This window comes from Aythya ferina (genome assembly GCF_964211825.1).
Source record: "Aythya ferina genome assembly, chromosome: 15".
In the NCBI taxonomy this organism is placed as follows: Eukaryota; Metazoa; Chordata; class Aves; order Anseriformes; family Anatidae; genus Aythya; species Aythya ferina.
This window is the reverse complement of record NC_140314.1, coordinates 4,540,340-4,564,504: the sequence shown is the minus strand read 5'-3', so window position 1 is coordinate 4,564,504 and position 24,165 is coordinate 4,540,340. Positions and strand designations below refer to the sequence as shown.

The window sequence follows — 24,165 nt, the reverse complement described above, 5'->3', positions numbered from 1 at the left end:
TACATTGGGATAATACAGAAGATGGGATGATTCAGTAACTACATGACTCCCTTCTCCTGACTGTACAGACATTGTCCGTATCTGCTTAATGGTTTTTTAATATAAACACATCTGTTCAACAGCTCTATCAGGATAGCTCTTGGACTCATGAAAGCTGCTAAACACACATTTCAATCTATTCACTCTGCCCTCAACTTTTACCGCTGTGCCTTAGGACTGTACCTTTCCTGTTCTCAGACTCTTAAGCACAATCAAATTAAGTGGCAAGTGAACAAATTTAACTCTGAACTTGCTAGCATTTCTGAATTTAAAATGAGACCTAAAAGGTTTATAAATCTATTTCTAATTTCCTTTATGTAAATTCACATTACATAGAGAAAACAAAAATCTGTCATTATGTTTGTTTTGGGGCTTTGTAAGTGACACCATATTAAGTTATTTAAGCCCAGTAAAATTTAATGGGACTTATTCCTGTTCTTGTGACTGCGTTCATTGCAGAAGATACTTCCAGAAGTGTGGTGAAGTCATTGTTTAATGTCTCCCCTGAGACTTCCAGCTATGTAATGTGATATTTTTTTTTCTGCTCTTCCAATCTTTATTATTGCAGAAGCATATTTACACCATAAAAGCAGAGCAGCTGGCTAGTGACCCTTGGGAATATACCCTTGTTAACGAAGATTTTAGCCCCCTCCAATAGTTTACTGCATTCAAGTTGATTTAGTATGCTGAAAAACAATCCTATTTGAAAGCAACTTACTTTCTACTCACACACTCATTGTTTTCTAAAGCTCTGTCTCCCTTGGGAGAAGAGGAAAAGCAATATAAAAATCTTCTGGGAAAACCATGTGGTAGTTAATGCAATTGCTTGCCCTAAGTTTTGCACTTTCAGTTTCAGAGTGAAGGAAAATGGAAGCAAAGGAAGAAATCACAAAGCAATGTTTTCAGGGTACCCACAGAATCTATACCTTCAGTAGAAGTCCTCCTACCTTCAGACTAGAAATACTAATTGTTCTACAACACTTCTGATGACGGTCTTAATAGAGTATTAATATCTAGATTGTGAGACTATATTGACCTGTCAGTGTATTCATATCTCCCTCCATTTAATTTTCGTAGTTTTTGCTATGGCTTTTTTTTTTTTTCTTTAACCAGTTAAGTTTTTCAGGTACAGTAAGTCATCCTCCAGAGAAGTGCGCCCATGGAAAATACCATACACTAGCACAAAATCAATCAATGAATTATATATTTTGAAGAAGAATAAATGCAAGATAATGTCTCAGTTTAAAGGTCTAAACAGACAAAAAAAAAAAAAAAAAAAAAAAAAAAAGGAATTTCCAGGTTAAAAATTTTCAGTATGGTATAATCCACGCTTCCCTAATTTGATATTACCCATCAATGACTGCAGGAACCAAAGACTACAACAGGTGATGCACTGGATCAAAACAACCTGCTACATTTCTCAAAAAGCGCATAAATGTTTGTATATGAGAACGCTCACTTTAAAGGAGCTTGGCTAAACTCCAAATGCTAGAAAAAAGTCAATAGGCTATACCTTAGAAAATATATATACTTGTGGAATGAAAATAAGAATCAAGTTTGTACAACACTGGTGAGATTTTCCTCTGGAAGTAGTTTCATGGTTTATTTTCTAGGCTAGAAAGTTGCCTTTCACTAGCAGCCTGACTTGCGTAGTAGAACCTTCTATTCCTTTCTCTTTTGTCTCATAGACTCACCACATCGGTAAATAAAACTTCTCACTATTCTGTACTAATTATGCAAATCTGCAGCCTTTAGAGGACTTACAACATTTATAGGTTATTGCAGAACACAGCAGTCCTTGGAAAAATATTTTAACCTCATTTTCTCCATCTTTAAATGTAGTTATCTACATCACTTCTTCATTTCTTTTATAATTCCTGAAAAAATCCATCTTTTTTTTTCTTTTTACAAGCATCATATTGCTATTTCTGCTTTTTCAGGTGGCAGAGCTGTTCTCCTACCAATCTTTCTGCTGCATGTTCAACAGGTTAATTCCTCACTCGTTATATGTATGCAAGAAAGTGAAGAAGCAGGCACAAAACAGAGTTACTGAAATGGTGGAATCCTTTTACTGATCTAGATAACAAGACTTCACTGACATTTTTCTGCTTTAACCACTATTAAGTACCAGTATTGCAACCAAGGCAAACAGAAAAACAACCACAAGTGTCTGTAACACAGCAAAGGGATTTTGTATTATTTTTAAAGAGAAGGTAATATCCAACTAAAAGCATTTCACCCTAAATAAGAAGTTGGAGAGTTGGAGACTATGGAAAAATAAAGCAACAACAACAACACAACAAAACAAACAAAAAAACCACCACTACCATGTTTAAATAATGATTGAAAAGCAAGGCTTGAGTGTGAATACTAGTTAACTTATTGTTCTTACATTTATACATTGAACAGATTTAAATTGCTACTAGAAAAACGTATTAATTCCAATCAGATACAAGCTTTCACTTAAATTAAGCACAGTAACAGAAATTAGTATTTTTCTTCTGTAGTATCTTGGTTTTAAAACTTAACTGCTTGACAATGAGCCTTTCAGCAGACTTTAGACATTAATATCCTCGATTTGCCTCCCTTATAACTTACAAGTAAGCAGTAAGTACCTCCTTACATATCAAACTGAATGTAACATTTTAAACGAATATTTAAGCTAGCAAATCAACAGCCCTATCCTACTTTATTAATAACACTTTAAAACAAACAAAAACCACAATGAAATATACTTTTTATTTCTAGTTAAGATGAAACAGGACTTACCACCCAAACTTACAAGTTGAATAGAAAAGCAGACTCCTCACGCGGCAGTAAGCTGGCTACCATTACTGAATGGCGCATTGGGCATTACAAATACAGTGGCACTTCCTTGAGGCCTGTTCTCAACACAGCCAAAAACAATCTGGGCTATCCTTGTATTGTTCTGGCAACAGGGCAACTTGCAGGGAAGCACTGGGTGAGCACTGGGTCCTGATCCTGTAGATAATTATTCAGGTGATCTACACACACACGGAAATGTGAGGTGTGAGACATCTTGGAAGTGCTTGTTACATGCAGGAGACCACGAGTAAGAGATAACTCAACTACATCTCCTTCCTTTGAGTTACTAGGAGAAGGTATCAGAGCAGGGAAGTCATTTAAGTACAGCAACTTCTTAAGCATGGGAAGCAACAAGCTTTCGCACACATGGAAGATGAAATCAAGGACAGCAAATGGATATCTTAACTTCTGTAATCTGTGAGATACAAGAAGAAGAAGATGGTGGTGGTGGTGAGAGTCTGGCAGACGAGGTGTGCTTGTGATATACAAAGGGAGGGTGTAAAGGGAAGGCTGAGCAGCAGCAGTTTGCATGGGCTGGAAGTCCTGGAGAGAAGAGGAGCATGCATTGTTTGCACAGGGCTGGTTCTGCTTGTACATGTTGTTCATGTAACACTGGGGCGGCATCCAAACAGAACCTTCACCTTTTTGCTGCCATAAAGGGACGAAGGCACGTGAAGAAGGTGCTGTCTTGAACAACATGCCTCTGGCAGACACTCAAAACGCCAGCGTTAACCCAAAAAAAGTGACCTTGGATGTGATGTGGTGGTTCACTGTGCTTGCCTACTTGACTCTATCACGAGCAGACAGCTTGTCAAAAAGGAGGAAAAAAAAAAAAAGAGCAGAAGCTGGCTGCCAGTCTTGACTCAAACATTCCTTACACTCCCTAAATAAAGCAAAACTGAGCTCAGCCACCTCGCTGGCTGAGAGGAGCGAGCAGGACGGGCGCTAACTCCTGTTGTCACACACCCATTTCCCTCATCCGCTGAAAAAAAAAAAAATATATATATATATATATATATATATATATAAAAAAAACAGCCGCTGGGGAGGCACGAGCCGGAGTAGCGGCGCCTCACGGCCCTAAGGGGGCGCAGCGAGCAACGGCCGAGCCCGGCGCGCACGCGCGCGGCCGTTGGGGAGCGCGGGCACGCGGGAGTGGAAAAAAAAAAAAATCCCCTCCCTCAGGGGGGCGCACGCGCGCGGCCGTTAGCGGAGCGCGGGCACGCGCGGTAACGTCCCGCTAGGGCTCGCGCGCTGCGCGCGGCTCCTCGGCGCCCTTTCCCGCCCCGCGCGGCCGCCGCCCAATCAGCGGGCGGGCTGGGGGCAGAGCCAACGAGGGGTGGAGCGGGAGCGTTAGGGGAGGCTGCGGGCAGGTCCCGCCGGGCAGGCGGGCAGTGAGGAGGGGCGGCTTCGTCCTCCTCCTCCTCCTCGCCTGTGGAAACCTGTGTTAAAATGTCCCCCCCACACCAAGTCCTGACAGTTCCACACACCCGTCCCCTCCCTCAGCGGAGGATGTGCCCCCACACAGCCCCGTTTAGGTGTAGGGCAGGGGAAGGTGGGCTGAGGCGCGGCCGCGAGCTGCGCGCTGAGGGGCTGAGGGAGGGGAGCGGGGCGGGGACGCCGAGGTGGGCGCCCGGCTGGGTGGGTGAGGGAGAGAGGGTGGGCGCCGAGCCTGGGCTGGAAGGGGCGAGAAAAGTTCAGGCTGCTCTTCGGGGGAGGAAGCTGGCAGGATTTTTGTTTGATCAACTTGGAGCCTAGGTGCTTTGTTTTGCACTTGGCGTTTCTCCGGGGTGCTCCTCGCCCGGCTACTCGCAGCCCTTCTTTTTGATGCGGGGGGAGGGCATCTCGCACGAAACTTTTACGGAAGGCGGGACTGAAACAATACCCGGTGCATTGTTTGAACGTTAAAACCTTCGGCGCTTGCTGCCTTTTTTTTTTTTTTTTTTTTTTTTTTGGGTACGGTTTTATTGCCGCCGCCGCTGCCGTTGTGGCAAGCGCGTTCCCTCTTGTGTTTACAGCCTCTGTGCGGGAGAGACGCTCGGAGGAAGGAGCAGGATCCCCGGGCTGCGTAAACAAGGAGAGCAGGAGCCCAGCCGGGCGAAGCTGGGAGGATTTCACCTTGTTGCTGCTTGTTTCGGGAGATTTTGCCTCCCCCCGCACCGCAGACCATCCAGCGGAGGGTTTCATTCCTCGCTGCGTCCGCAGCCGGCCAGAAGCGAAACGCTCTCCGTGTTAGAGGTGATTTTTTATTTTATTTTATTTTTTTTGTCGCGGTCTCCCAGCGAGAAAGAAATCAGCACCGGTCTGCGAGGAGGAGGAGGGAAAGGCGACCAACTGAGGTTTTCCCTACCTCCGGCTGAGAGTTGAAGTGACACCGCCGCTGGCCTGTGGCTGGCGGACTGCACGGCTGGAGCCGCGGCCAGAGCCGCCCCAGTTACCTGCTCGAGGACCCTTCAAAGCCTTCTGTTGACGGTGGAGATTTGTATCCAGAGGAAAATCGGATTACTATAAACTATGCAGAGCTTTGCGGGGATATCTGGAGACTACTCTGTCTGCATGGCTAATCTTGAAATTGTCTGAAATAAATCCTTAGCACAAGGAATAGAGATACTTTCAATTAGCTTTTTTTTTTTTTTCCTTGGTGCTCTCCCCTCCCTCCCTCCCCCCCAGCACCAGATTTTAACACTTTCACAGCAAGGTTTTGCGGGAGAATGGGACACATGCCGGAAAACTCATCACGCTTCATGAATATCACAGGGGTAACAGTTTCCGTCATCCTTGCGGTATGAAAGGTACTCTGGATCGTCTGCTGGTGGCTAACATGGATCAGGCTTTCTCTGTGTCTGTTACAAATGTGCTGAAGGATCCGGATTTACTGAAATACTGACGCCAATAAACTTGCTCCCTCTCTGTTGAAGGCATTGGATGTGACAGCGCAGAGAAACATGTGTTTCACATTTCTGACTGGTTGTTTTGGCGCAATCAATACCTCCACAAGAAACATTGACTTAGGTGGCGACTGTAATACAGTGAGGCACACAGAGTGCTGCCTTCGGGTTGCATGCAAAGTGAGCACAAATCAAAGAGTCCTCGGTTGCCGTGACGTGGGGGCTTCTGCTCCCCCAAAACTCCGGGGCAAAGGCAGCTGGCGATGTTCCCAACCCACCAAAGAGAGCCCGGCCTCGGGGTGCGGGATGAGCAATGACCAAAGCCCTGTCAGGAGTGGCAGGCGGTTGGATCCGTTGGGGATCAGTGAGGCAATAATGGTTGAAAGAAAGGTGGATCGCGAAATTATTGCCCGGAGGAATAGCAGGCGAGACGGAATGATGATGAAGTTAAACTTCTGTTTCTTCTTCTGTCGGGGATGGTGGGCGTTTCTGTTGCTTCAGCTCCACATGTTGCAAGCACTGGCACAAGGTACGGCTAGAGACGTTTTTGTTTATAGAAATGCTGCATCTGCCTTCTAATAGGGAAGAAATCTCGCTAGGGTAAAGATATACTATTTTACTTCATCCCTGTCAGAGGCAAACTGCAGGATTTGCACAGAGCTGATTTCATGTAGGAATGGTCATTCATTATACACAATCCTGTCTTTATGGAGCAGGGATTTGAAAACTGTACCTACATGTTTCCCTTTCTCATCCTCCCTTCTTTCTCCTATCCCCATCTCCCACGGAGAATCAAAAGCCTTATCATAACCAAGTCTGCATTTTTATTTACTTAAATAAGTCTGTCATGTCAGTTCATTTTCATTTAGGCAGCAGAAGAGTTAACTGCTGGTTGTGTGCGTTTAAAAACACTGTGCACTGGGATAAGTTATTAGGAGAAGGGGACTCATAAATCCGCCGACTAGAACTAAATCAGGCATGTAAAAGGAATTCTTTAAGCATATGAGGACTATTCTATGTGAACCTTGGTTTGAGCATTGTTCGTTTCTTTTGGATTGCCAAGTAACATTTACCCGAGACAAAAACTGCAATTGATTCGGATCTGAGCATTTCCACATCAGAGATCCTTACAGTCAAATGAGTCACTTGTAAATGAAGGGTCAGAGTCCACCAATAGACTCTAAATATCAAGTGTCAGTCACTTTGCATGTAAATTCTCAAAAAATCACCAAATGTAGCTTAATTCTTAATAATCCTTTGACAGAGTAAACAATAAATGGCAGGCAGAAGCATTACAGTTCGCTGCGCAAAATAACATGCTGAACAAACGCAGCTTTCACTTTCTTCACTGGGCTGAGTTTTATTGCAGTGTGCATTGTCTGGCAGAAGTGGTATGTGTCGTACAGTGCTGAACTGTATCGTGTGGGACGATGAGTTAGTTATTAAAAGCGGAAGTTAATACTCTCCGAAGGGGAATGCTTTTTGTGCTTTAGTTCTTTGTTTCCGAGTATTTCATAGGGAACAACAGTGCATTCAGTTTTAATAACTGGATGGGCTCATGAGTTTAGGAAGAGTGGTTACAGAGCCAAGTCTGCTCTAGTTTGTCTGCTCAGGGCTTACTAATGCACCTTCTGAAAGTTTGGAGCCGCAGGATACAGAAGAATTTTGAGCCAGTGTTTAATAATGGACTCCACCCTCATAAACCTTGTTCAGTGCTTTGTTTATGCTGTCATTCCCATTCCCAAACTACTTATGCTGAGGCCTGCAAGCCCTAACAGGGTATTGTTATTTTGAAACAGGACATACCTGAAATAATTCTCCCTGCAAATTAAAATTCACATAACTTTTTTGTTGCCTTTGGTAGTTGTTGTTGATAGATGCCAACATGATGCTTCATTCTGGAAAAAAAAAAAAAGCTGATCATTCTTGGTGTTTACATTAAAAATGCAAAAAAATTTCATTTAAGCCAGTTTTAAGGGCAAGTGATTCAGAAATCAATGTGAATGTCATGTAAAACAGTTCTTTATGATTTAGTAGTAAACTAGCCATCTTGTTGGATTAAAAAGTGAGTTGAAACTTTTGTTTAACGCAAACTATGAAAAAATATTTCAATAGCATATTTCAGATTACTAAGCATTTGCAGCATTACGAGTTTTAGGTCCTGTATGTCTTGAGGAGTTATGTGGTGGTCACAAACTGTTCTAAAGAAAACTTCTAACACCAGCTTAACCCACCAGTAAATAGGAAGGGAGGGAAAGTGGAAAGAGTTAAGATACAATATTTCTGAGAAATATGGGTGTAGATAAAGGTATGGAGTTTAGAAGACACTAAACAATGAAAGAAAAGAAAACATTTATATATTTCTGCATAATATAGTGCAGAAAATGCATCTGACAGTTAGTCTTTTAAAAATTCTTTGACAGATAACCAACGTGGAGGTCTTAATGCAGAGTGCTTCTATGAGGTTTTCACAAAATTTGTGTTAATTTATAACTCACAGTTCTTTTGGCTCTTTGAATTCTAATGGATTCTAATACACCCATCATTTGTATGCCAAAATTTACTTTGGAGATAAGATGACATTTTTATAAAAGACCTTCATGAAAATAGACGTTCAGCCACAAAAAAACTTTAATGGAATGATGTGGTCATATGCATGACAGAATTACATGACTCCAATCTCTTTATGTGATAAAGAAATGAATGTTCTAAATATATGGGCCATGGCTATTTTGATGAATTATAATACTGTGCTATAACCAGCTAATGTTTCTGTAATAACTACTTCAGCATTAAAGAAATAAATATTTCAGGCATACTGAAATATAGGTTCTAAATTCAGAGGAAACAGATTAAATAGTCGTTGAGATTAAGTGTGTTGTACTGTAAAGTGAATGGAATAAAGTATTTTCAACTGCAACAGGTGGTTTGAGAATTATCTAGACTTGGAATCATCATCCATGTACAAGAAGATCTGGAGGTGAACTGTAGGTAGAACCACTCATAAATTCATTTTTTACTTGTTATTTTTTCAGCTTTCCATCTTCTCTGATAGCTGTGTTAAACAGTTATAAGGATTTACAGGATTATGTTTTCCTTTTCCAAGTAAATTTAATAGTTATGAATCATACATTGTTTTACTGTACTGCATAATCAAGCATTTTCTTCAAAGCTTAGTATTGTTGGTGCAGACCTGCTCATCATGGAAGTGATTTTCTGGTGGAAGAAGCCGACGAATGACAAATGCTGTGGCCTGTCCCATGAATATAGCGGTGGGAGTACCATTCTAGGCTGTTTTGGTGGCAGATCTGCGTAGGCATCCATGCAGACTGTGCACATTTCACTCTACTTAGCATCCCAGTCTGTGAATGTGAAGGTTGTCTGGCAAACTAGCCTGTGAGAGTCTGAAAACTGGTGTACATTTCTTTGCTTATTTAGTTCTCTGTGTTAGTTAGCCTCTGCCTGATGCCCCTCTCCATGGCAATTTTGTTAAATTTGAGTATTAGGTGCCAATTAGCCTTAAGTCATTGTGTGTCATCAACTAGCAATGAGGTGCTAATTGATAACCACCAGCATTATCAAATCAGAATTTGCAAGGTGATGGCAGAGGTGAAATATTTCAACACAGTAACTAACTAATACTATTCTGCAGTGACCTCTATCTCAGTAGTGCTAGGTTACTCTACGTGCATCTTAATGGAGTTAAGTACCTTCCCAACATCTTACTTCTGTCAAAGAATTAATACTTAGAAAATATACTTCTTTTGGATTGATGGCTGTAGTTCAGAATGATCTTAAAATAGATAAAAACCAATGCATAGCTTTAAGTTTCCCCAGTAGGAGATGGTATCTTTAAATATTAAGAAAGAGAAGCTTGTCTGAATTTTCTTAGTTTAACAGCAGTGGAAATGTAATCTTTTTATGCCACTTGGTGAAATCTATAATTCAGCATTCTACAAGGACCTGAATGCGTATTTAAGGTGGTATTGATATCCGTTGTGCTTTGACAGAAGCAGTGATGTGAAAGGCAGTAGAAAATGTTTCTGGGGCCCAGCTTTTCGAATTCAAATATTTGATCTTCTGTAACTTATAAATATGCTAAGTGTAGGAAGTGTTTTCAAGCAAATTTCCAACTGCATTTGATGTGCAGAGAAGATAAGCAACCTGCACAGAGTTTTTAGCTGTTGGAAGGACAGAGAGTTTCATGTGAAGGCAATACTTACTGAAGAATGAAAAAGCATTATGAATTAAATGTTGAATGGTGCATTTCTAATTGAAAGAGATTCTGGTACTGTTTTTTGGACGCTCATTAATGTATACTGGATTTACTTGTATTCCTTTTCTTCAGAAGAACGTATTAAATGTGTGCTAGTTTTTTAACAGGTAATTTTCTTGTGTATATAATTATAATAATAAAAAATGGATTTGAAGGAGGTGTTACAGGCCAAGTATATGTAGAAACAGGATGGAGAGAGTAGGCTTTTTCTGTGGCCTTATCATCCAACTTTTAACTCTACTGTGGTAGATCTAAGTTTGCTCTCTATCCTTATTTTTGCCAAAAAATGACTTAATCTACTTTCTAAAGCAAATTCAAACATACCTGTTAACATTTAAAATACAGTGTTTCAGATGATTTCATAAGACTGTACCGTTACAGTGCTATTAGCACGGCAGGAAACCATATCTAATAGGTGTTTATCAGTGTGTTTTCCGTGTATTATCAGAAGATACTTAGACTAGTGATGACCTAGGGACAGAGGGAAGTTGTGGCAGTTCAGTCTCAGAGTTTTGCAGTGCAACTTTCACATCACTTAAGAAAAAGGGAAGGGAATCTGCTATGCCCATAGCTCGTTGCCTTTGAAAGGTTATTCTGGAAGGTTCTGCCATCTCAGTGGCGTACTTGTCTATTCTGAACAACAGAGACAAATATTGGCTAATATTTTAAAGATTATCTGGCTGATTAAACAAACTATGGAAATGTTAATAAGCAATCTTAAAATTAATTATTATGAATCTGTGTGAAGGGCTTGGGCTTTGGGATGTCTCAGGGTGTTTTTCTGTTTGTCTGTTTCTTCTACTGTTCTTACCAACACAATCTTGAAGGCACTGTTGATGAACATAAAAGATTTTCAACCATTTACCAACTTTGTATATAGTTTTACCTGAAGCTGTGTACATTCTGAAGGGACTGGTTACTTGGGTTCACTGGGGCCTTTTTGCTGTAATGAGTCTGTGGGCAGGCTGAAGGCAATTAGATTCCGCATGGAGCAAAATCCTGCTCCTGCTGAGCTCATTGCAGAAAGAGCTTTTTCTACTGTATATGCTGAAATCCTTTGCATATATAATATGTATTTAAATACTTTTTAATGAACAAATCGATGATTTGTTGATCCCTTTGTGGTCTTCAAAATGTTTTTTTTCTTGAAGTTATATCAACTAGATTAATTTTCAGAAAGAGTTGCTCAGAGATTAGAACATGCCAGAGCTAAGATAGCTAGTGCATCTTTAATCTTCATTTCTTATGCGTGAGCATTATGATTAACTTTAAACTGATACATAATATTTTACAGCCTACCTTAGAACTAAGATTGAATAGTGCTCACTGATCAATTTTTCAGTATTTTGTTTTCTTGTCAGTGCTTGGACCCATCTTTCGTTTACTTCAAATCTTTTAAGTTCTACACAATAAGACTTTTGTGTGGACGAAAGGAAGAACTCTTAGCAGCTATAGCATTGCATTGGATTAGACTACTTAGAGTTTTTACAGCTGGAAAGCAGGTGATTGGTGAGAGTTGGTTTCTATGTGTGAGTGACTAAGGAGTGAGTATTTTGTAGTGAATAAAGACACTTCTCTCCATGTGCCTCAAAGATGACCCTTCACCAGCCATACAGATCAAGCAGAACAAAAATATAACTCCGTGAAGGGTCTGTTCCTGAAGAAGTTGGGGCTCCTGGAATTCTTTCTGCCTGTGGCGATGTTGGTCTTCTTACAGAGTAGTTGAGACAATTTCATATTTTTTGTTCCCTAGGAAATAATACTTTTCTAACTCTGATAAGTAGTCAAGTGGTTACACACATAGCCAAGTTCACTTTTGCAGATGTGTAGTAGTTGGCACGCTTTTGTATGGGAGGCATATTGTTTTCTCAGTTTATTGGTTATGAATGGGTATTAAATAGATGATTTAAAAAAAAAAAAAAAAATTCACTTAACTAAAACTTTCAGATTCCTTATGGACATGGTCTTTGAAATGCCAGAGCCCTGGAATTTCAGTGGTTCTATAGGGATTAGATAATGTAGCATTTACAGGTCTGAGTTCAAGGGGTTACATGGTTGAGGAGGGAAGAACCTTTTATTTTAACATATATACTGGCTTTATTACTTTTAAACGATTATGGCTGTTCTTGTAAGATCTAGGAATGGGTTGCCTGGGGAGGTGGTGGAGTCACCGTCCCTGGGGGTGTTTAAGGAAAGATTGGATGTGCTTGGGGACGTGGTTTAGTGAGTGATGTTGGTAGGAGGGAAATGGTTGGACCAGATAATCTTGGAGGTCTTTTCCAACCTTTATGAATCTATGAATACAGTGTTTAATTAGTTATGCATTATACAGATGCTTGGCTTGTAGGCATACATGGTATTTGCATACCGTACCTTGAGTGTTAGTGTTTTTGGTTTGCTTAAAGTTATTTTTTTGTTTTGCTCTTGCTCCAAAAAATAATAATCCTGTTACTACAATATATAGTAGTCTGCAGCTAATCATATGTTTTCTCTGTGAAATGCCCTGTAATACAACTGGCACCCTCAGTAATATTGAAAATGTAGGCTTTGAAAGGGTAAGTGTTTGTAAGGCTAATTTTCAGCTGTTTTGGCTCCCTGAACTAGCTGAAACTGGGGTCACAAAAGCATCAGGGATGCGAAAGAGGTGATGGGAATGTGTAGTCAGGGGCATGATCCTGGCAGCCATCACTAAAATGAGTTTAAATTGTTAGAGAGCTTTCAGGTTGAGACAAAACGCAAGGGAATATGCATAGCCTAACTTACAAACATTTGGAGGCTGGTGTTCCTGGATAGGAAATAGAAAGGTTAGTGCCTTTAGAGGGGTGGTTTGGAAGACTTAACATAGGATTTCTTCTCTGAAAGACACTTAAGGGAGTTTCTGTTAGAGAGAAGCTTGTCAGGTAAAGTTAGGCAATATGAATATTCCCCTTAACCCCCTTACATTTAAATTCTTGAAACCTAAAAGGGGAATAATGTATTTTTTTCCTCTGTCTCGTCTACTAAAGTTGCAAATTCCACAGGTATTACTTGTTAACATTGGTATCAAATATGCAGATTCAGCAGGTGAAAATGATGATACAAGCTCCAACAACTGATAAAATGAAATCTTTAACACCACTTTATGCAAAATGTGGAAGTGGATTGTACAATCTTATGGTATGTCACAGCACTGAGATAAGTTCTGAAGTGTCATTCTTGATAAATGATAAAGCATTTGTGGGATTTAGGCAGATAACTTGAATCTTTAATCCTGTTTTTCACATTTCCATGCTCTATTGCAGCAGCCTGAAGAGAAAGTTGATTCTGGTAGATAAATCATTGTCCCTTAGGTCTATTTAAACCACTTTATGGCCTTTCAAGCAATAAGCCATATATTTTTTTAATAAACTTCTAGGTCTAACAAGTTATCTAGAAAATAATTTGTTGGGTATAGCCTTCTTGGACCAGAAAGTAGACAGTAATGATACATAGCTCCAGTACATGTTGCTTAAGTGGTCCCACATTGATTCCAGGATGAAATTGAAGAGTTCTTAACTCATTATTACACAAAAACATCAGAAGATCTGGTAGATGCTACTTCCAATCTCATTTTCATATTTATCTAACTCTGTATATGTTGTGGCTTTGATGAGTGCTTTTGGCATTGAGTTTATAGGAAGTCTGCTCAGCAGCATTACTACCTCTTAAGGGAAGTACTAAGAAAATAATGAAACTATAGTTCAAATATGTCTAACATTTAGACATACAGAAAAATACATTTCTTTATACTGGACTGTTTGCTCGTCTAACATTTGCATCTAATACAGAGTTGGTAGAACACAATCATTGTTATCTTACTTGTGTGTTGGGGAGCATCCCTTCGTTCTTACTTATCTTTAAGGAAGTGCAAAGTACAGTCATGACTAAGTAGTTCTGAAATAACTAAATGGTATACAGTGATTGGAAAATAAATGTGTAGCACTATGGCATAGCTGCATTTCAAAGATAATGCTTTCATTGTAACACGAAACGAATGGCAAGTGACACAGTGCTGTAGTATTGAAGTGGGTAGGAGGAGGGAAGGAAATTACCTCACGGCATTTCTAAATGGGGGTACTGATTGTTGTGTTTTTAAATTTTCTGGAATCTGCGTGTGTAGAGGTACTACTGACCTTTCTTGCAGATTGTTTGGGGCTGTTTTCTTTCCTTCAGCATCAGAGGTTAACTGATTCTAACCTATCACGCTAACATAATATTTGTAAAATAGCGCCCTGGTGTTTTCTTCCCTGCTGTACTCCTTGCTTAGGAGAAACTCTTTGTCCATCAGCAAATATGGCCTTTAAACTCTGTGAGCACGCTTTTTTCTTCTATGATACGCACAGAAACTTTACCGTTGCTTAGTTGATAATGCTCTGGAAACACTGCTGTTCATACTGATGAGCACTGTCTAATTGCTCATGTGCATGCCCATCTGTGTCCCTTGCTGTTCTCCTCTGTTTGCTTTATCTTTCTGTCCCAGGTTGATATAACCTCTACCACAATGTAGTTTGGGTCTCTGGCTATTGTATTAGTTACTGTAACACACGTAATGCCTACTGCTAGTAAATGACTGAGGTGATAGTTTAAAATCCTCTTTTTTATTTGTGAAATGTAGAACAGATTCCTTAGTTATCCTCTAACTGGCCACAGAATAGGTTTTCTAGGACACTCTTAATGTCTGAAGCAGGGCTTTTATTGTGCTAGAAGACCTTCTTCACAACAGGTAACCAGAAAGACTAAGATTTTCAAAAATGTTAGGTAAGACTAATAGACAAAAGATCAAGAATAGTAACTCCTGTATTTTGCCTTATGCTGTTTTTACTGCTAAGAAGTTAGTTGCCTTTTGTTGTTGTTTTGTTTCTGAAGAGGGAGTAACTGAAGATACTTCTAAAAAACTTTTTATTATATACCACATCAAACAGCAGATTTTAAGGCAAATGCTACTAATTTCCCATTTTCCATTAAAAATATATTTTGCAAACATAATTGGTTACTTATCATTAGCAACGTCAAATGTGTCTCAGATGCAGAAAAATCATGGATAATTGTTAAATTCATTTCCTGAACCAGCATGTGCAACCATCATGTTAAGAACATATTTTAAGAGAAACTAATATTCTTTACAGCTATCTTAAGCTCTTTTATTTCTTTTTTAAGTTCTGTGCTGTCTTCTCTCTGGGAGAGTTTGCAAGACTCTCGGCTTTTATGAACTACTCCTGAGAGGTCTGTACTTTCTGCTCTTGAAAAGAAACATGTATTTTATTTAAAAACTTCCTGAAATTTGTAGGCTGAGAGACAGTGTTCCCTTTTCACAGAGCCTAATTGTGCTAGTGCTGGTTATCCCTAAAACAAGACTAAAATTCTACTTTTAAACAGTTTTGTTCATTGCCATGGGAGACTAGATTAAATGATTTTGCCCTAGCTCAAAAAGCAAAACAGGCTTATTAGTACCCAGTGTCTTTATTTCAGGTTCCCCTATACCTGTGTCAATATCAAGCTTTCTCACATTTTCATTACATATGATTTATTAATAGCATTTAATTGGTAAAATATTTATACATATTTTTTCTTAATATTCAGTTGAGAATTGAGAGCAAAAGCATGTCAAACTCAAAAGTTTTAAGTGCTGGAAGTTCAATGCTACATTCACTATGTAAATATATCATGATTAAAATAAGATGCCTGGTCAATTCCATTCAAGTATAATTTTCAGCTTTTTTTTTTTTTTTTTTTATTCTGGATTAAGGTTTGTCTTCTGCTACCTAGAATCTGAACAGACATACTTATGGCACACTAGCCAGTAAAAGTCTGTTATGCTAACTGTTGTACTTGGTAAATTTGAAAATTAATTGCAGAAATCCAGACAAGATCTAAAATTTAAAATTTTGACAGTTTAAAATTGTTGGTGTTATACTATCTAAATAACAGCAACAACCAAACAAAAAATAGTGGGTTAGCTAGTGAGAAAATGTAATATGACTCTGCAACTGGACAATCCTAATCTCTTGGGCAGAGATGAATACTTTTATCTGTAACAATGCAGAATTGAAGCTTGATGCCTGCAAAATAGCTTTCACCAACAAATGTGTTATCACTTTCAGCCTAAATGCTCTTTGACTGAATAGAGATAAAACACTTTTTTCATTTTTTAATGCATTTGACATTATTCTGAATACATCTATTTTAATATTTCCTTTCGATAGACAATTTCCTCTGTACGTTGGCAGACAGTGAGGAGACACAAACACAACTAAAACAGGCATATGTCACGGTAAAATGAAAACCTGCCAGCAGAGGAAGCTGTTGGCAGAGGGAGCTTCCAAAATTACTTCGGGTGTTTTCCCCTAAATGGCTGAGTGCAGAAGGGCTCAGTGCAATGAAGATACTCTTTGGTCTAGGCTCTACTCTCACTGAGGTGCAACTAAGTAGGATTTTGTTTTCATTGTCCTTTGAATGCTTAGTTTCATTTGTGATAGCTATTAAATGAAGGATGTCCTTTGGAGAGCAAACAGGAGTTATTTTTCTGCACTTACAAATGATAAAACACAAAAGATTTCACCCACTGATAAGTACAGTAATAAAGGGAAGTGATTTATCAATGTGAATTGTTGGCAGCTGAGTTGGGAGACAGTATTTTTAATCTTCTAATTTTGTTCTGTGTCTCCATTTCACTGCTGCCAATATACTTTTCAGTTTGGGAAGAACTTCTCCACGAGAGTGTATTCTGATCTCAGTGAAAGTTCCGTGCCCAGAAGTTTTCAACCACGTGCTCGTGTAGCTGGTTAACAACAAGCTTGATCACTCTGAGTTAACTGTCACTTTGTGCTTGTGCAGTCTGGTCAAAAAGAGTTATTAGGTTAAGAAATGATCAATTATTCATTTAATTAGTTAATATCTGTCCTGATGGTTTAAAACAAATGAGGTCACAGTGTTAATATTGTTTATTACAAATAAAGTGTTGATTATGTGTGGATTTTCACACTTTCATGTGAACAAATACCTGGTTTGTTACAGGAATTCTAAATATCTTCCTGTAGAGCTGCTGGGCTTTCTAACTACTCATAAGCCAGTTTTTGTGCAAATGTTCAGTGCAATGGAGTAAGCGTTAGCTGTCACTTTATTAAAATTAATGGCATAGCTACCCATGTTTACTTGGAATTCATTGCAGCATGAAGTGAATAGGCATTGGTGCTTTGGTAAATTATGGCATGTTGCACATTTCTTAAAAGCAATTAGTGAGTGTTGGTGTTGGGCATGTGCAGGGTATGTAGTTGTCACTGGCACTTGAATTTAATAACATCCAAACCAGTGTGTTTACCAGGAGAGCTCTGTTTGAACTAGTAACATGTGCCAAAGACAGTGGATATTGTAGCACTTGGGGAAGAAAATGTTTGCTACTGTTCTATTTCAAGACAAGATGTTGTACTGTTTTAAGGACGTGACTGCCTAGACTGAAAGAGCTCCCAAAACCAGTATGGGAGATGCTAGATATAGATTTCCTATAATTCAGTCAAATCCTACATCCCACGTGAAAGGCAAATGTCGATTTCATACAAATTTGCAACTCTCAGTTGCTTTTCCAGATATCTAAGTCTCAGCTGCCTTGAGGTTCTGGAAAAGAGGCTACGTGCCGAATAAACTGTATGCATGCCTGCTAGGTCAGATGCTGCATTGAAGCAAATAAAACGTAAGACGTAACTATTCAGAGGTCATGGTGTAAGCTGACAAGTAGAATGCACTGTATGTATGAAGAACTGTCTATAGTGATTGATATACTGGAATTTTCAAAGCCTTCATTGTGTTCCAGACCTGTGAAGTCGTCTTACTGTTGCTGGTCAAAAGATCTTTTATTTTTTCTAATTTTTTATACAAAGTATTACTTCTACATAGAAAAAAAGAAAGATTAAAATTTGCATGTTATTAGACATATTAGTGCTTTGCATAATTATGTTTTCCAAAATTTGATTTTAATGTATCTGCCTTGTTTTTAATAATTCTTTAATATTTATTCATTCCTTTTTTATCTGGTTGTTTAATTATTTTTTTTATTCTTTAATAATTCTTTTTTATCAGGTTATTTTAACATATCTAAAAGAATGTTTTGTGTCATTTGGCATCGAGTTAAATAACTACTCGTTTTTTTTTCCCAGATTTTTTTTGGCTCCGTGGCAATTCAGAACTATGACCTTCAGCATGGAGCATAAGATGGAAAATGTCCTAATAATAATTTCCACCCATAATTCCTTTTCCCCTACTCACTTGCCTTCACTTGATCCTCCAAATCCTTCTGACACAAGCAAGGTGGTGATAAAGAAATGGGGGCCAAAATAAATAAATTAAAATAATGTAGGTGAGATGCAGAAATACTATGAATCTACATCCTTAACTTAGTTCAACTAATAACATCTGTTTTAAAAAACTCATCTTGGAGGCCTCCTCTTTTTGTTTGTGAGCTTTATTTATTTATTGATTTTATACCTTGTATATTGGCAGAGAGAAACTGTGAAATTGCGTGATCTTAAATGGAGATCTTAAATCTCATAAATCTACATGGTGAAATGTAATAACGTTAGAGTCAAAGCACTTGTGGTTATTGAATTAGTTGTGCTTTTTCATATCACTGTGTAGTAGTTCTGTAAGAAACAAAGTGTTCAGATCTTTCAGACCTACTGTTTTTGAAGAAATAGCTAAATGCAACAGGTTTCAAGCTCTGAGTCCTTGGTAAAGGGGTGAACAATTGCCACTATGGCTCATTCATTAAGTGTGGTATTAAATTTGTGGGTAAAAAGTGAAGTGCATTATTACACTTTCATGTAGCACAGAATAGGTCTTAGTGTTGTTGTTGTTGGCTTTTTTTAGTTGTTTTTGTTTTCGGCTCATCTAGTACATGTCTACAGTATTTTAGGACTTGCACTAATCTACAACTGATTGCAATGAATCCTTTTGGTAGGAGGAAACTAATGACCATCAAACCTAATATCATAACAAGAAAGGTTAAGCTTTCTGTGGCCTTGTTGAATATGATAAGTAATGTAATTTTACTAATAAAATAATGTGTATAAAAGTAGGTGATTTTAATTTAGGTAGTGTTCAGCAAAGCTTACATATTAAAAATATTCTCCAGTGATTTTTACTTAATATATTGAAGGTTTTTATGCTTTAAATTTTTATGTTGCTATTATACTGTTCTTAATAGTTTCTGCTCTATGCATTTAAAAGCTTTGGTTGCATTGAGGCAGTTTTAAAACTTTTCTGGTAGAGTAATTAATATATACTATAGGGGTAACTAGTAAATACTGAAGTTACACAGATTAATCCTAATGAAGTTCTTTAATGTCAGTGTGTAAATTGTATTGCTCTTCTTAATGTCAGTCTAATCTTTTTTTTTTTTTTTTTTTTTTTTGCACAGAAGCAAATGTGTTTCTTTGTGTGTGAAAAAGGATGTGCTTCAGCAGGTTTCAAGAACTGAGAAATTAGTCTATCCACTCATACGACTAGTGGGCAGTAATGCCCATTAAACATAAAAAGTTTATACGTAGGTACTTCATGATGCAAATAGTTGTCTTTTGGGGTATATGTTTTTTTACAGAAGTTCATAATAAAGTGAAGGAGTTATGTGTTGTTTTTTTTTTTTTTTTTCTTTACAAATAATTTTATATATATATATATATCGTCTCTATATAAGAGACTTAAGAAAATAAACAATCAGGTTGTTGAGAAGATCAAAAGCAGAAAAAGAATAATACATAGTACTTTTGCCTGAACCAGGAAAAGATATGACATGAGACTGTATCTTCATGTGTACTGTTAGTCAAAATATGCTAATATTTTTACATAATGTTGCTTAGCACTTTTGATAGCTCACAAAGTTAGTAAATCACAATCACAATCTTCAGTCTTATATTGGAGTATGTGTGTGATACTTAAAAAAGTTCTTAAGTCTTAAATGTAGATGCTTATGAAGCTATTCAAAACAGAAACAGCAATACTGATTTTTTTTGAGTTGTATTTTACTTGGCTATTCCAGATATGTAAATGCCCAGCCATAAGAAGACATTATTTATTCTAAGCCTAATCCTTTTCTTTTAGTAGATTCAAAATAAAGACGCATTTTCAGTCATATATTTAGATTTATCCCACTTTAAGGTATTTCACAGTCCTAAATAAATAAATAAAATAGTGAAAGGATTTCCTCTAATTGCCATGATTTAAAAAAAAAATGCAATTAAAGATGTCTAATATTCTTATGTATCTTTCTTAGTGTTGTGACTCTGAAGTGTGGCATATTGCATCACACTTTCATTTACTTACCAAGTATGTTCTCCCGGATACCCTCTTGTCTGTGTTGTTTTTAAGACTGGAGATAGGTGAAAGAGTTTTATTTGGTTACTGTGACAAGAGTGGCACACAAATCTGTTATCATTTATCTTCTTTAGTGTCCTGATGGCTATTTGATCTTGGATCACATTTCTTGTTGTACATTATCATCAGAATTGTTTATCAAGTTCCAGGCAATTAACCTATGCAAACTCTTTCAAGGCACAAAAGCCTTTGCAAGTGATGGTGAAGGTAATAATACTGCATTGATACTGCAAATATTAAATTTGTTGGGCATAACTTCTATGACTGGTTACAGTCTTGGAAAATTAAAGAGTTTTTATTCTCAGATAGTAGCTTTTATTCTCAGATAACTAACACAGGACTGTCAGTTGAGAGTTTGATTTGTAATAGAATATATATGGCATGAAAATCAGTAAGTGATAGTAAACTTGAAAGCATATTATGCCAATTTGAATGGTTTCCTTTCGTTGCAGATTTGTACTTGATGCTGCAGGGCATGGGCTATTCAGTAACAAGGAAAAATATAGTAATGTCCATTGTTTTCTTGATTGTTTCTCTGACTTCTGGAGCAGACAGCTCCCTCAAATATTCATTTAATATTGATTGTTTATCCATAAGAGTGAAATTAGCTTTGTCTTCATCCCAGATAATTTTGTAATATGTTGTCTCCTTTCACTTTGAAAGAACTTAAAAATCATTATGTAAAAATGTAATAATTATAGATAGAATAAATGCCCTACAGTATTGAGCATGAGAGAAATAAAATATTTATTATGTTGGAAAACTAAGTTTGAGCAGTAACAATATTAATTACAATATGATAAGTAATAAGAGTAATAAGTTTTGTGGGTATTCAGTTTATCACTTATCTCTTTTTCCTCTTCTACATCAGGAAGTTCTTGCAATAGTGCAGGAAAACAAAATATGTAGAGAAATAAGAATAGTAATTATTAAATAGCAGTTTTTTAGGACAATGTTTAGGTAATTTCATGATTCTGGAGGTGAAAAGTGGTAAAGTGGGAGGAAACTAAACTCAGTTTAATTATAATATGATCAAATTTGACAATTTGAGAATTTAGAAAAATCACATCTAATCTTGATAAATTATTTCAACAGGAACTCACAATTTCTTTTAAAATTGTGTGTTTATAAGTAACTGTATTCTTTGGCTTGACTGCTGATTCTGCCATGTATTCAGGGGAGGAATGTCTATTTTTTTATTATTATTATTATTATTATTATTATTATTTTGGTTGGTTGGTTTTGTTCAAGAGGCAATGAAGAATGGGAATTATGCATGCTGAATCCTCCTACCCCTATCCTTATGTGTAGCTGCTTCCTAGAATTTGTGTGTGTTTTAAATTCCCCAGCACCACAGAAAAAGCATGCTGGGGACTTGTTCTATGCTAAAGCGTAGGACAGCTTTGTTTTCTTGTGGAAGCAAGGACAGATGTCAACTGTTGCTTGTCATTGAAGCAGTATAGCTACCCCAGTGTGCTGTTCATTAGATGCTTGTAACAGCATAAAATAATCATGAAACATTTGGGGCTTTCCTGAGCACTCAGAAATGGTGGTTTTCAGAAAATGCATAAGGTTACAGAATATTCCTTGGAACTTTGTTGCCATGTGCCCTAGTAGTTATCTTAACCTGAAACACAGTACTTCAGCTGAAGTAGTATTGAAATGTAGTAGTTAACCTGAAACATAGTTAATAATTCAAAGATAGGAGCTTGGTGCAATCTGAGGTGTTTCTGGCCTTAGGAGCTCTCTACAAATCTCTACAATATAGCTGTTGAATTAAATAGTCAGCACTCAGTCTCCTTATGCTTGGAGTTTATAATGCTGTTAACATAAATGTTTATCTGAAAGGTAGTTAGCATCCATGTTGAACAGGTTTCCAAAATTTAACTGAGGATGTTGTCAATATGCATATATCTGTAACTTTAGTGTCTTGAAGGAGCCAGCAAAAATATCAGCCACAAAGCATTTAGTGTACCATGGAGGTTAGTTGATGAGCAGAAATATGAAAAACTGGCAAGCTGTAAGGGTTTAGAGTGTATCAGCTATCGGTAGAGTAGATAATGCTTGAACAAGATGGTTCCATTTTATATCCCCATGAAATGGTCATCACATCATTTTATAAGACATTTTTATTGTCTACTGGTGCTTCTTATGGTGTTCTGTGGGAAGGGCTTGGGTCACCTACACTGCTCTTAGCAGAGTTCTGTTTTGAAGACCAAAGTATCAGGTAGCAGACTACAAACTCCTCAGGATTTTGATGTTTTGAAGGCTATATGTAAGCATATGTAAGTCGCTCCAGTTAGCTTGCCTCCTTTTCCATGTGTCTTTTTCAGTTGTACAGATACTTCAGTGGAGTAACTACAAAGCTTTTACACACTGATGTTTCCCATTCTCTCCCTTCACCAAGCATCTTTCCCTTGTGCCATGTGTAGCAGACGACACCTTTGAGGGTCATTATTTCTCAGTAGTTATTTTTTATTATTCCTCCTTTGCCTTTTAATTGTATTCGTAGGCTAATGTTGTTTGAAGATTCTCCATTAGATTTAAGAATTGACTCATGAAACTTTCTTCCATTGACTCCTATGGTTTTTTATGGAATTTGTTAACCTAAAGTTCCCCTCTCCCCTCTTTTCCTTAGTCTTGTTGAAATGTCTTTCTCCACAGGAATCTGGGTAGAAAGAAATAATGTATGAATGTATTTTATTTGGTAGTTTGTGGGAATAATAATAATAAAGTTAAGTCTGGTTTTGTGTTTTCTTTGTGTTGCAGTTACATTAGAAAAACTCCCTAATTAATGCTTGTGAATTTAACAATAGGTTTTACTTCACTAGTCTAAAATGTTTTTGGGTATCCATTTGTAGCCTGAGGTGAAACCGTATCAGGTTTAATGAACCCAGTAACCCTGAGCTATTCTGGTGGCTGTTGGTTGAACCAGGTATATCAGATTTGAATAGACCTCATCTTAGAAAATAGAGAAAATTAGACAGTTTCTGATTGCCATTAAAATAACCTTTCTCTCCTTTCAGTTTCTGTCACTTTAGAATCTAGAGGAAAACAGTGTGTGGTTGTCTTCTGCCAAAAACATTCACATATATACCATGTTTATCTGACATACTGATCATCCTTAGTCAATTTTCCCCTCTAACAATCATTTGAATAGTAGCGGCCAATATGTTTTCTGTAGGTTAGGCTACATTTAAAATTAAGTTGCCTTGAGATAGTGGATAGTTATTGGTACTATGTTATAAGCCGTGTAAGCGTAATTTTATACTACATAGTTTATCCATGTCATTATCAGTACTAGAAACACAGAGTAACCTTTACTTGTTATATATTGAGCATATTGGTTAAAAATACTTTAATGAGTACTTCTGTGATTAGTAGTTGATGAATCAATCCAATGTTTTGGGGTCATTTCATCTGTCTGCTTCAGCTCCTTCAAAAGGAGATTTATAATTTATTCCAGAAATATAATTATTAATCTGAAGTTAGTGCAACTAATCTGTAGTCAGCTTTCACATTTTGAAAATGAAAATGTTTGTCAGAGAATTGTAAGTATTTTTTGTGAAGATTTTTAGATAACAAGTTATGTTCCTACTAGGCAAAGTATATATTTAACTAGCATACTGTTTCCTCTGGCAAGCTATTTTGATATTGACATTAAATTAGGTTAGCTAAATTATACATTATGACCAAAGGCAATATAACAAAATACATGTGGAATACATTGAAATACATGTTAGTCCATCAGCTCTG

General features: G+C 37.6%; 2 protein-coding genes across 5 annotated transcripts in view; one reads left to right on the top strand and one right to left on the bottom strand.

Moving 5' to 3' along the window:
- Positions 1–2,843, bottom strand: part of CARD11 (caspase recruitment domain family member 11) — a 105,098-nt gene extending 102,255 nt beyond the window's left edge. Inside the window, exon 1 of one of the 2 annotated variants that reach the window (XM_084536283.1) lies at positions 2,822–2,843. The gene's annotated coding sequence lies outside the window, so the exon portion shown is untranslated. Of the gene's footprint in view, positions 1–2,808 lie in introns of both variants that reach the window. The other variant, XM_084536282.1, reaches the window with a different exon arrangement.
- Positions 2,844–4,276: 1,433 nt separating this feature from the next.
- Positions 4,277–24,165, top strand: part of SDK1 (sidekick cell adhesion molecule 1) — a 398,013-nt gene continuing 378,124 nt past the window's right edge. The window contains exons 1-3 of one of the 3 annotated variants that reach the window (XM_084536274.1): positions 4,277–4,420; positions 4,884–5,103; positions 5,536–6,282. In XM_084536274.1, coding sequence (XP_084392400.1) covers positions 5,811–6,282 — 472 coding nt within the window. In that variant the 5' untranslated portion in view covers positions 4,277–4,420; positions 4,884–5,103; positions 5,536–5,810. Of the gene's footprint in view, positions 4,421–4,558; positions 5,104–5,535; positions 6,283–9,418; positions 9,455–24,165 lie in introns of those variants that run through there. The other 2 variants (XM_084536275.1, XM_084536278.1) reach the window with 2 other exon arrangements.